The sequence below is a fragment of the Peromyscus maniculatus genome, chromosome 12, assembly GCF_049852395.1.
Source record: "Peromyscus maniculatus bairdii isolate BWxNUB_F1_BW_parent chromosome 12, HU_Pman_BW_mat_3.1, whole genome shotgun sequence".
Taxonomy (NCBI): Eukaryota; Metazoa; Chordata; class Mammalia; order Rodentia; family Cricetidae; genus Peromyscus; species Peromyscus maniculatus.
The window spans coordinates 84,476,565-84,490,584 of NC_134863.1; the positions used below are offsets into that span (position 1 = coordinate 84,476,565).

Here is a 14,020-nt window from a genome sequence, read left to right on the forward strand (position 1 = left end):
GTAATAGCACAGAGGTTTGCCAGCCATACAGTCTCTCTTGCAGTTACTCAGCTCTCCTCACAAGTCAGAGCAGCCACAGGCAATGATGCACCAATGACGTGCTGGGTTCCAATGAAACTTATGGACCAAGATTTGAATTATCATTTTCTTTGAGACAAGGTCTCATGTAGTTCAGGCTAGTCCCAAACTCTCTATGTAGTGAGTATGATCTTGCTCTTCTGATCTTCCTGCCTCTACTTCCAAAATGCTATAATAGGTGTGTGCTAACATGCTTTGCTTATGCAGTACTAGGGACCAAACCTGGGGCTTTGTACAAACTAGGAAGCCCTCTACCAATCAAGTTACATCCCTGGCCCCTGAGATTTGAATTTTATATGTCCCCCAAATATTTTTGGTTTTTCTCCCAACCATTTGTAAGTATAAAAATTATACTTGTAGGTGTTAACTTGAAAGAGTATAATAGGTTAGCCTCTCAGCATATTGGTGTGCCAAACCTTTTCATAATAAAAACATCCCATGCTTATAGCCTCGTGACTTGGGTTTGAGACCAGGATCTATCATTTACTTTCTTGGAGCTGTGGTGAAATTACTCAGTTTGCCCAAACTCTATATCCCCAATTATGGTGATTATAGTGCTCAGCCTCCTGTGCATTAGAGTTCCATGAGATGATTTGTGGGAGTGTTCTGAATTTACTACACAATGCCAGGTAAAATATTGGTTTGTTGTTAGGTATGCACTGTCAAAACTGTACACATTGTCCTCGTCCCTTAGCAACCTTCCGACAGTCTTGACTTCTACGTGACATTTTGAATCAAAAGTCTCCTCTGAGACATTGAGGGTAGACATATTGGGAAGAGGAATGTTTCCCTCTACTCTGAATTATAAGGTGACATTTTCTTAAATGTAGGTTGGACATAAACTCTAACTCAAGATAATGTTTTTTAGCTGTGTTATCATTTCAATCAATGTATTATGTCAATTTTGCTTATGTTTTCCAACTTTACAGCTATGCATTGAGTTGAAGTCATGGAAATGAGTGTCATAGTAATGCTGGTCATGTGGGGGGTCATTTCCTTTGGAGCTGCCTTTCCAGCTTTTGTGTCGTTTGGAGCATTTCTGAAGTCAGGGAAAGAAATGGAAAGTTGACTCTCGGCAAATTGTCTGTACGTTTTCATAGTTTCTCTCAGCTAAAGGATCTGGTGTTTTTTCAGCGTGATCACGGAATCTTCCAAAGCATTCTTGCTCTCCCTGTGGCACGCCTCAGTCTAACAGTCTCTAAACACTCCAAAGATACCATCTTAAATTCAGACAGAAAAGCAAGCCTGCTGGTCGGGGAAGAAAGAAAGAATTGTGAACATCTGGGCTTCAAAACGAAGCCACACTTAAATCAGAGCATAATGAAAAAAATAAAAAATAAAAAGGCATGTCCGAGTCCTATTTTGGTTAAACCTGTAAGAGAAAAGTTGTGCTTAAGAAATAGGTCGACATTTTGATACAGTAGCTAGATTTCTGTTAGGAAACTTAGATACTAAATTAAGTCAGTAGGTCTGGAATGGAGAGAACAAAAGAGAGGGTTCTACCTCATGGACATGGAGTCAGGACCGCATCCCAACATGATGTTCAGAAGGACCTGAAAAGGATGAGCTGATTCTAATGTGTTAGCAAGGTGTGCTGTGTGCCCTGGGGACTGCTGGAGACAGCTGTTTGTTACATAAAGTCAATCTGTAAATGAATAGACACTCTTCCTATTGCAAAGTCAATGGGGAGGGGCGTGGTCAGTAGATCGAGGACTTCCAGGATCTCTTCAGCACCTCCCTTCCAGGCAAACCCCAGGGAGCTCATTTACTCTGTCAGATTGAGGTCAACTATGGCAACTGTTGCCTCTGAGTTCCAGGATCTTATCCAGCCCATGGATCTCACTGTGCTTTATGGGAAAAAATGACTTGAGAAACCAACTAAGGAGCCAAAAATATCAAGGGCTAAGAAGGGTGGAGTGAGAGAGGAAAGGAGGGAGGGAGGGAGGGAGGGAGAGGGAGGGAGAGAGGGAGAGAGCGCTCTACTGGTTATGGATTGACTGATGCATTAATAGGCTCATGTATTTTCGTAGCACTTGGTCTGTTGGTGGAGAGAGGGACTGGGATTGTGGACTAGAAAGGGGAGGCGTTGGGGGTCCCTTTTGTTGAATTATCTTAATGAAAAACCCCATTGACTACTTGCTGCTTAGAAAATTCAGTCCTAATGACCTTCTTTCAAATTTTAACAGTAGACACAAAATACACTGTTAAACCATTTTCTCAGTGACTGTAAAAAAATAGACACGTTTGATAAGGACATTCTAATAAAAGGTCCTTCAGGAGCGCCCGCCTCTTAAGAGTCTGAGCTCCTGTTACACACAGGATTTTCTTCCACTTCTGTCACCAACCACAGTGACATCAAGACCATGAGAGGCAGAGAGAGAGCTCCCATCAGAGCGCCCTGCAGAGGTCACACAGGCCTGTTGTCCAGGTGTGCTGAAGAGCAGGCAAGAAGCCATCAGCCTCAAAGCGGCTCTTTCAACCCATCGATAGGGAATCTTTTGATCTTCAAACCTCAGTAACAGATTTAAAAAGGCCCAGTGAGTCTTCAAGAGCTAAGTCAGTAGACATTTGACAGGTTTTCGCCACCTTCTTTGTGCTACACAGGCCCTGCCCTGGGCTGCTGCAGACTGGGGCCCTGAAGCAGAGCATCTTTCATAAGGCTAAAACAAGGTCAGGCTGTGGGGCCTCCCACAGCCTCTTGGGAATTGTGTCAGGCTCTCTCCTCCACCATCTCCTGCTAAGACTGTGCAGAGTGAATCTTGGCTGGACTGATAAATAACCAGTGCCAAAAGGAAATGCTGGCAGGCAGGGAAGCGCCACAGCCAATAGCTTTGTGTTCCAGAGTCAGTGCCAGGAAATGGCTGTTTGGGTGGCAAGATTCCTGCAGAGGGAGAGGAGCAATCCAGATGTTGGATGGAGGGACCACTTCCCATAATTGCTGGGGCATCTCTCTTACAGACAAGGAACCGAGACTACAGCAAAGCCCTGTGCAGTCTGGACGGGGGTGGCCAGGGAGGCAGGGGAACAGCTAGTTTGACCTCTTTGACCTCCATGGTGCAAAGTCTCACACTGAGCACATCTGTAGGAGCTGAAGTAAATTTAGATCCCTTCAATGCATATTTGTGGTGGGCGATGGTGTTCAAGACAAACAGTTTATAAATGCAAAATCAACGAGAAAGATCGGTGCAAAATCTCCACCTGCCTGACGTCTCGTTCAAGATTCTCTTTCCAGGCTTACTCTTCCTTTCCTTTTGAATTTAGATTATTATACATGTTGCCTGTCTTCCTTTGTTCGTTCATTCCTTCCTTCTTTGAAGAACAAAATGAGGTTTGATTGTTGTTGATGTCTGTGCTCTTTTGGTTGAGAGACGCTTGGATTAGATTTCAGATAGTGGAATGCTTTCACACTCTGGAGGGATTTGCCATAAAGATGGTTATCTACTCTTTGTATGCCAAATTCGGGTCATTTCATAATAATAACAACAACAATGATGATAGAAGATTAAAAAAAAAAAACGTGTAAGAAATGGTAAGGCCAGGTCCAGGGACAGGCATGCCGGATGAAGTCGGAGGGCAGGGAGCTGGTGATGAACACTGTCATTTCACCCACTGCATGCCTTCCTGAAAGCCATGGCTTCACACCCAAGTCATCGTCTGCTGGCTTGCCATGGCCCACATGAAGAGCCTGCACTTTCTCATAGAAGACGACACAGAAGAGCAATCAGTGGTTTTACAGAAAGGTTCTTAAACTGCTGCACTCCAGAGGGCTAGAGTTCGTGGGAAGGGGCACGTGGGGCCATGCTGGAGTTCTGTCCCTTGTCCCCCAGGCTAGTCAGAGGGACTTTTGTTGTCTATAAGCAAATGGCATCCATTTGGTAAATGTGTCACAGTATATCAGCATTTTGGATGGTAGATGGTGCCATCTATTAGACCTCTGGACTGGTCCCAGACCTATGGCTTATTAGATTCAACAGAAGGACCGCAAGGGGACAGAATGGCACCTAGCAACTGTCAGCCTGGGGCCTGGAACAAAGGCCATGCATTTAGAGGGCCAGCAGTCAAGGAGATCAAAATAATCAAAAGACAAGGTAACAGAACAGAAATACCCACTGTACATTGGGAATCTTTTTTTCTTATTTCTAAAGTTATATGTCTAAAGCTACATGAATGATACATCTATGTACATTACTAGGAGTTCTGCTCCACAGTACTTTTGTGCATGCTGAGTTTTGTTACTAATTGCCAAAAGAAAATAATTCCATAGGGCAGATCTATGTACAGTGGTCTATCCTTAGCTCACCTGGGTCCTGTACCCTCAGTGTCTGTGTGGGCAAGAGCCTGCCCTGTGCTGAGTGGGCCCTATAAAACCAAAGAGACTATTCTGTGTGACCTATGGCCACGGTAAGCAGGTGACCATTGTGACACTGGGTAAAACCCCTGACAGCTCTTTTGAGTGATTTGTGTTGGACATTGAAGTGGGTAAGTGGCTGAGTCTCTCCTGTGCGTGGAGACCAGGCTCCGGCCACAAATGACCTGTACCATAACCAAATCCCTGTCTGCTTGTCCGTCTGAACATCGGAGAGAGGGCAGGTAGGCATTTTACACCTTGAAGATTTGTTTTCTGGAAATGACAAAATTAAGTATAAACCAATCAAGATCAAAGTAAGAGAGACAGAAAAAGAGGGGAGTGAGAGACAAGGAAAGGCCCTGTCTGAGTGGGAGGGAAAGGCTGACCCGGCAGGGCCTACACTTTGGATTCATTCTCTAGGTTTGCCACATCACCATTCCTCTCCGTTTGTTCTTCTGGGTTCTTCTCTTCCTCCTCTGTCTCCAGTTCTGCGTGCTGGTTCAGTTTGCTGGACACAGACCAACTCAGGGGCAGCTCTGCCCTGTTCGCCAGCTCGGCTAGCTCTTTGGCACTAAGGGATGGGGTGCTGGTCTCGTAGGTCTCATGGAAGCTGTTGTAGTCGACTTCGTAGAACCCATCTTCCAGCGTTAGGACGGGAGTGAACCGGTAACCCCACAAGATCTCACTGGTGATGTAGGAGCTTCGAGCTTGGCACGTCATTCCTGCGGAGAGGAGAAAAGGAGCTTTAGGACACTGGAGTTTGGGCTTCCAAGGGCAAGGAGACTCAGGGCCCTGACCATAGCTGTTACGTGCAAAAGACATTTATTCCGTATTGTGACCTGTATAGGAGGGTGATGGATATGGAGCTATCTTTCGCGTGTAGACATATGCCATGAAATTCCAGGACTTTCTGAAACTGGCAAACTGAGTTCAATCCCCCAAATCTCATATACACATGGGAGATTACTGTCCCCATAAAGTTGTCTCTTGACCGCCTCCCACACATAGTGTCATGCACATCTGCCCCATACACAATCTGTCCACACACTCATACAGACATTAATCAATAAAGCAAATTAAAACACTTATAACTCGTTAAAGTGCAGAGAATAGGTGACCATAGAGTGTTCGTTCAGCCACCAAAGGGACATCTGTGTCACCCCCCCCCCCAAAGGCTCAGAGACCGTTACAGAAGAGGGGGCAGAAAGATTGTAAGAGCCAGAGGTTCAGGGAAGACTGGGACAGAATCTTCTGGATATCACAGGACTGTCAAACCTATGAACTCCCAGCAGCTGAGGCTGGCTGCACAAGACCAGGCTGGTTAATATCCTAGCTTGGGATGGAAAGGGTTTCATGGGCTCCCACCTCTGACTGAAGGATTCTGGGTAGTTGATGGCTTTGGGGTGAGGGAGAGTTAGTTTTTTTCCCCAGGGAGTTGCCCCTGGTGGTTTGATCACATTCTAGTGGATGGCTGCATGAACAGAAGGAATGGACATAATAAATTGAGTTGATGGGTTATTAAAAAAAAAAGAGGACATGAGTTGGTGGTGGGTAAGGAGGAGCGTCGGTGCTGAAAATGATCTAAGTACATTGTATGACATTCTCAAAGAATTAATAAAAACATTTCTTGCAAAACCATGAACAAAATAAAAACAAAAGGCGTGTAACAGGCCCCCAGATCTTAGCACAGCTCATGCCAAGATGGAAGAGCCATCCAGGCTGTAAAACGCAGCACTTAGATAGTACCACCCGCTGAATGAAAACAAAGGCCTAATCCATCACAATTTATAGTTCTGGGAAAGTCTCTAAATGTACTAACCTTGCTTTTTGGCTTCTGTAGTTCTGCTTCTGGCTAACGGTTCATGGGAAGTATGTCAACTCAGGATATAGTTTCTGTGTTCAAAAGCTCACCCTGTGAAAGTCTTGGTGCTACACTAGAATCCTCAACACCCAGTATAGTCGCCAGTAGGCTAATAAAGATGTTCTATTGGCTTAAACCCATGTCTGGACATTCTTCTCTGGTGGACACCCCACAACAGGCAACGAGAAGACAGTTTTCAAAATACTGAAAGAAAAAGATTGTCAACCAAGAATTCTATACCCAGCAAAACTGTCCTTCACAAAAATGAGGGAGAAATGAAGACATTTGGAGAAGGGAAGTGGAGACATGTCATTGCTAACAGTTTTGCACTGCATGGGATCAGGAAGAGAGTCCTCCAGGGGAACAAAAGGAATCTGGGTGATAAATCCACGTGAAGAAATAGATGCTGGTATAGAGAGCTATGAAAGAAAATACATTTTTTTTTCTACAGTATAATTTTGTGCTGAGTACATTTTATGGTAACAATTATGTTACATCCTATAATACATCATGGTTTATTTACCAAATAAAACAAAGTAATTCAAAAGTGTGTGGTCTGTGCCATCCTCACAGCCTGGGAAGGCTTAGCCCTGAGGGTGCACCTTTCACACTTGCCCAGGCAGACCCAGTCACATTTCACAGGCTTTCTTCATTACCATTGAATTAGGATCATTCTGTTCCTGCATTCAAAAACCAACAGAGGATCAGCAGTACTGCTTATCAACTCTTCGTACCTGATTAGAAATCAACGAAGATGGGAAAAACAACAAAAAGAGAACCAAACTTCCCCTCAGCAGAGGCAGGCTGGACCCTCACATCAGATGTACAGCAGAGGCAGGTTAGACCCTCCCATCAGATGTACAGCACAGGCAGGCTAGACCCTCACATCAGATGTACAGCAGAGGCAGGCTAGACCCTCACATCAGATGTACAGCAGAGGCAGGCTAGACCCTCACATCAGATGTACAGCAGAGGCAGGCTAGACCCTCACATCAGATGTACAGCAGAGGCAGGCTGGACTCTCACATCAGATGTACAGCAGAGGCAGGCTAGACCCTCACATCAGATGTACAGCAGAGGCAGGTTAGACCCTCACATCAGATATACAGCAGAGGCAGGTTAGACCCTCCCATCAGATGTACAGCAGAGGCAGGTTAGACCCTCCCATCAGATGTACAGCAGAGGCAGGCTGGACTCTCATAGCAGATGTACAGTCAACAAGAGAAGTCCATGTATGTGTGTGTATGTATGTATGTTAACAATAATAATTAAAGAGGTGAGAATTTGAGATGGAGTGGGAGCATGCTAGGAGTTTCAGGGGAGAGGGAAGGGTTAAAAAACGTAAGTACCACATTTCCCTCCTGCATTTTGAGGCAGGGTTTCTCACTGAGCCTGGGGTTCACTTTGCTAGACTGGCTGGCCAGCAATCCACAGGGATCTTCCTGTCTCTACTTCTCCCACATTGGGATTACAGGCATGCACTGCCATGCCTGACTTTTTATTTTATTTTTTGTATGACTTCTGGGGATTGAGTTCAGTTTCTTATGTTTGTGCAAGAAACACTTTACTGACTGAGCCAACTCTCCAGCCTCATTTTTCTAAAAATTATTTAATCTTACAATTTCTTTACGGAGAAATTCTCTGAGTCCCTAGTGGGTTTCCCAAGTGTTCCAGAGAAGTACATGGAAACAGCCCGTCTTTGGGTATCCACTTATTTCTAGATAAAACCACAAGGGTAAGCAGTGTAAGCCCACTCCATCTCAGAGCCACAAAAACACACAGGCATGTAGCTAAGGAACCTGTAGCAAAACACTGGGACAGACCTTGCATAATTTAAATTTAGCAGGCAAAGCTCTAATTTTAGATTCAGTGACAAGTTACAATGGGAGAGGTCTGTGTGTAGAATAGTGACATGATGAAAGCATCCCGAGAGCCCCTTGGGGCACAGCCAGAGGTGTCAGCAGCAGACAAATAATGCATCAGATCTGCCTAGAGAACAAGACTGCAGTAAAGTAAACCACTCCACTTCTGAATCATGTAAAATAGACCCACATTGCCGACATCCCGGAACGAAGAGGGACTCCGTTACAGATGCTTTGCCATTTCACTTCAAAGACCAGGCTCTGTGACAGGCCGTTTTCCCTTCCTCCCACCCTCCTGCCCATCACAGGAAGAGCTGTTCTCAGTCAGCACCGTCTGTCATGCTGTGCACGACTGTGCTGGAGTCTCAGCACTGGGCTGCCAGCTGTGGGAGAACGGTAGTGGTGACCCACCGAGCCCAGTGCCGGCTGGAAGCAGGGCGGTGCAGTCTGATCCAACACAGGGATGTGAACACAGCCAACCTGATCATGAACTACAGCCACGCCTGCGTCACACTCAGGCTCAGGGTCCCCGCTACACACATTGAGCTTTCACAGTGCCTTCAATGCACTCCATGCTTTTTCTAACCTGGGGTCTGTGCTGGCTGGCTTACACTATGCAGAAACAGATTGAAATGCATATCTTAAAAAATGACCCGAGGAAAGACATTCTACGTCTGTACTCTACTCTTGAGAAAGAAATTGGTGCATTCATAATTTAAATACCGAATTAAGTAATAATGTTGTTTACTGAATGTTGCTGTGTGCCAGGAACCGGAGGCTGTGAGTTGATGTTTCCTGGCACCATGTCTGGGCTGCAGATTCTAAAGAAGGATCACCTGGCTAGAACTGCATGATTGCGGAGAGTTGGAATATTGCAGATTAAAAACCCAAATTATCTCAGGCTGTCTTGGTCCCCATAATAGCCAATTATTGCCAGCCTCTTTATTGACCTAACAACTTTGTTATTATTAGGTTAAAACTTTTGGAATGTATTAACTCAGCAGGCCACTAGTCTACTGACTTAAAGGCTAAGAGCATTATCAGGTGGCATCTGAGGACTGAGAGGTTTCCCTGTTTGGCTGGTGCTCATCTGGCCACTGTCCCCCGCCCCCCCCCCCCGCCCCCCGGCCCCACCAGTGTGCTTGGCTGAGCTTTGCTTTATGACTGTCTTCCATTCTTTAAAGTTCCTGTAGCCACTTCCATGGTGGAACATACCATTGAGGGAAACTTAAATCCAGATTCCTGGGCCACAGTCACCCAGGTAAACTGTGGCTTCATCTCTTTGAAGATGAGCCCCGTTTTGTACGAAGAGTCCCCTCATCCTTGCGACAGCCCCCTGAGTGGGTGCTGCAGCCACCTTTAGTCTACAGTGAGCAGACTAAACAGAGAGGTGAAAGAACCCTGGACAGCGCAGTGCTGTGGACTCAGTGGTGGGATTCCAACGTCCTGTCTTGAAACCCTGGGTGTCTATGGCGATTGGGTCTCACAGGATTGGTCCACTACCCTTATCAACTCTTTAGTACAGGAAAAGGCTAGGCGTCTATAACCGTTGCACTTGGGAGGTGGGGGCAGGAAGATCAGGAGTTCAAGGTCATTCTTGACTATATAAGCGAGTTCCAGGCCAGCCTGGGCTATATGAGATGAGACCCTGTTTAGAAAATTAACCAAGGGGAGAAAAGAAGGGGAGGAGACACCAGAAGGTGGGTATCCTCTTCCTGCCCCAGACATACAGAGAAGAGGCTGTGTGAGGACCTACCCAGAAGAGCACTGTCCACAAGCCAGGGACAGGGCCTTCCCAGGGGCTGCTGCAGCTAGGGCTCAACTCTCAGGCTTCTGGCCTCCAGAGCTAAGAAGAGAAGAGCCTGCCACGGGGTCTCCCTGGCTGTGGTGATCTGCTCTGGCCATGTGACCACCACAGTGAGAGGAACCTGGGAAGGAACCTCAGTGAGGAGACTCTCATCTGGGAAGCTGGCTCCAGAGCCTGTGGTATTTCCATAATATTTTTCAATTTTTGAAGACAGGGACCATGTGCTAATTTTGGTCTGTGTAACTCTTAGAGCATCCTACACTTCAAGGTATGTGTATTATATAAAATAAAGTAGAGTGTGTATGAGTTGTGTAGGAATGCTCTCATGGGTGGTAACTCTGCAGCCAGCCTACCCCTGCCCACTGTCTGCTCCACTGTGCTTCTCCCATCTGGCTATTTTTTTCCTTTACCAGATGTCCTTCATCCTCTCTATTCCTTCCTTGTCTTCCACACAAATTCTGTATCTTCTGCCAAGATTGGGGGTACTAACTATCATCTTCAGGAAATTGCTTGGAAACACCAAAGCAAAATTTATTTACTTATTGCTTGATATTGTGTGTGTGTGTGTGTGTGTGTGTGTGTGTGTGTGTGTGTGTGTGTTCAGAGATCGGTGTCAGGCCTCTTCTTTGATTGCTCGACTTTATTACTGAGGCAGGGTCTCTCACTTCACCCTAGAGCTCCTGGATTTGGCTAGTCTCTTGAGACAGCCTACCCTGGGGACCCCCTTTCACCAAATCCCAGGTTCTGGGGCTATAGTCTGGCTACCATGTCCTCCTGGGCTTTTTACTGGGTATTGGATATCTGAACTCTGGTCTTCACATTTGGATGGTAAATGCTATTATGAATGGTATTGTTTCTTTGATTTCTTCTGAATGTGTTTTTCATTTGTATACAGAAAGGCCCCTGATTTTTGTGACTTGATTTTATATCCTACTGCTTTGATGAATGTGTTTATATGATGTAGGAGTGTTCTCATGGGGTCTTTAGGGTGTTACACACGAGAGAGTTAAAATGGAGTTACCCTATAATGGGGTGACAGTGCCCTTACTAGACACCAAAGGCTAACAAAGAGCCCTGAGCCAAGAATGGGTTACCTCATTTGAAGTTATTGGTCAGTGAGGTCTCATAGACCTCCAGACACACAGGCAACTGACAACGTGGTTGGTTATCCTCCAGAACTTGACAGTAAGGCCCTATTGCTGAAGATACCACACAGATGAGTCATAGAACATGGAGAAATCAAGTAGGTACTCCCTTGGAAGCATTTCTCTACTGGCTAGCACTCATACTGCTAGAAGGAGCCATGCACACTACTGGGGGAGAAAAGCAATCATTGACCTTACCCAGCTGTGGACCCTGGAGGATACAGCAATGACTGACCTGGCAGGCCCCGCCCATCGGTGCACTAGCGGCACAAATGCCATGGGAGTAACCAATCACTTTCTGATGCAAGTAAGGCCCACCCCCCACAATAAAACCCATACCCAGCACCGTCATCTGGCCAAGAACCTGTGGCTGAATGGGTCATAGGCCCTAGGAGAACCTACAACCATTATTCTACTAAATAGGTATAGTATTAATCTGACTTCTAGTGGCTTTTCATTATACCTATAGATCAATGCCTCTCTCAACCCTCATCAGAGATACTTTTATCTGCAGTAGATGGTTATTAACCCAGAGACCTGCAACTGGCTGAGGTGCAGAGAATAAGACTGCAGGATGATCAGCCCCCAGTGGAACATCTGCATCACACTCCCCCGTCCAAAGACTCAGGGACCATTGAGTAAGTGGGTGGTGGTGGTGGTGGAAAAACTGTAAGAGCCGGAGGCAGAGAGTGACTGTAAGGAAAGAGTGTCCTCGGGACACAGCAGGGCAAGTTCACGTATGAATTCACAGTAGTTACGGCAGCATGTGCAAGACCCGTATACGCTCAAGCCAAACCAAATCCCAGCATGCAGCGGGGAGGTGGGAGATGGACATGGAGAGGAGCTATTGGCAGTTGTTAGCTGCCAAGAGAGTCAAGTTTTCTAAGAGTGTAGCCCCTGCTAAGTCAAGCAAATATCCAAGTGTACATGGACAACACACACTGGACTTGATAGGTTAAAAAAAGACACAAAGTTGGGTGGGTAGGGAAGGGTGGTGGATCTGGGAGGAGATGGAAGAGGGGGTGAATGTGATCAAATACAGTCAATGAAATTCTCAAAGAAGTAACAAAAAAAGGAAAAAAAATCTTTAAAAGTTCAAGTTGTGAAAACCACATATACGTGCAAAGAGGTCATGAAATACCCTTAGCTCAAACCTCAAGTCGCAATTCACCTGCAATTGGCTTCATTTTATCTGTTCATTTTCAACATCAAGATCCTGAAGTCCCAAACTGCATATTTACCATTTACCCTAGCCTACAAAGCATGGAAAAGTGTTGGAATCAATAATTCTGCAGAGTGACTGCTTATGCAAGGCTCAGATACCAAACCAAGGACACGGCATTCTTCCAGTTAAAACAGGAAAACCCACGTGCCTTTATTCAGACTGGAAAGTTCCTAGTACACTGTACAGTGCTCACTGTAGACTGAACAGTGCTGATTAAGAGCACTTGTTCCTCAAACAGTGTCTTGTTGTTTGCTGACTGGTTCATAGGGAACAGAAGCCCAGTGGGCAGCGACCTGGCACTCCTGTGATTCTCCTTGCTGTTGATGTCGGGCTTACTGAATACATCCTTCTCTGAATGTCTCGCCATTCTCTCTAGTGCTTGATTGTCAAGAATCATCTCCGCTGTCTCCTGGAATTTAGTTTTTTTTTTTTCAGGTTGCAGCTCTGACCACTTTACTCCAGGACCCTTTAGGGGATCTGAGGAGCTGGGCAGATCCTTGTCTCTTACAAACCCATGACTGCCACCACATGCATGACTTCAAGCACAGCTAGCTTTGTAGACAGGGTCTGTATGATGCTCACAGGAGGAGGGACAGGGAGGACCCTGATTATCTAGCCACTTCTCAACCAGGCGGGGTCAGTTCTGCCCCCATTGCACATGGCCTCATGAAGAGGCTGGAAGTGTATAAGTTGGGCAGAACTGGGGAGGGGCATCCGTTTCTGTGACTACCGGGGAGTCATCACCCATGCTGGCTGGTGCCCATTTCTCAATGCACTGCAATGTCAGCGCTGGTCGCAGGCCTTGGTAGGGGTCCCAAGGGCAGGGACTCTGGGTCCCGCTTTGCCTCCTTACCTCAGTATCATGTTTGATAACATACACAATTAATTTTAGAATACAGATGGCAATGATTTACTCATTCATCTTAAATTAATTGAAGACCTGTGTTGTATCAGGCTCTTGGATGGACTCTGTGGGTAGAAAGATCATGGTCCCCAGGTTCATCAGACTCACATTCTGCTGAGAATGAAGTAGACGCTCAAACGGATGTAAAATTGCAATTGTGGTAAATGTAAGAATGAAAAGTAGGGTTTTCTTCATATGACCACAAAAAAGGCCACTTGTACTCAGATGTGAGAACTAATAAAAATGTCCCCAAGGGTATAATATTTGAGGTGAGACTTGAAGACAAGTGTGTGTGTGTGGGGGAATGGGGCAGGAGTAAGGTCTGTGTGAGCAGCATGACCACTAGTAGAGAGAGGAGCTATAGAAGGAGGAGTCCTGGGACACCCCAGAAACTAGCGTGTGTAGGACAAGATGGAGGGAGCTCGATTCCCAGGGAAAGTGTCCCTCAAGCTGTAGGAGGGAAACACCTGGGAGGGAGGAATGGTAGAAAGATTCAGAGGGAATAAACAAGAAGTTAACAATACACTAGAGATGACGTCAGAGACCCCAAGGTTAGGTCTGAAGGAGAGAACCCCTGGGTGTTCACTGCTCCGACTGCTGGCCAAGGAAATACCACGTTGTAGATTTTCCCTGGAGTCTGGATTTCCCTGGAGGAATCAACGTGGAGGGAAGTCACCCAGGGTTTGACTTTTGCCGGGTCCGCTGCTGTTCTTGCTGACCTGTGCTTCTGGTGGTCTGGATCTATGCTTCATGGAATGGTGAAGAAAGACGGGGACCAGGGGTCATGTCA

General features: G+C 46.1%; 1 protein-coding gene across 4 annotated transcripts in view; it reads right to left on the minus strand.

Moving 5' to 3' along the window:
- The window catches only part of Kcnj6 (potassium inwardly rectifying channel subfamily J member 6), a 260,231-nt gene that overhangs the window by 11,591 nt on the left and 234,620 nt on the right, over positions 1-14,020 (minus strand). For 3 of the 4 annotated variants that reach the window (XM_006981358.4, XM_042259604.2, XM_076549273.1), the window contains exon 4: positions 4,861-5,148. In XM_006981358.4, the coding sequence (XP_006981420.1) occupies positions 4,861-5,148 (288 nt within the window). Of the gene's footprint in view, positions 1-1,581; positions 5,149-14,020 lie in introns of all 4 variants that reach the window. The other variant, XR_013043888.1, reaches the window with a different exon arrangement.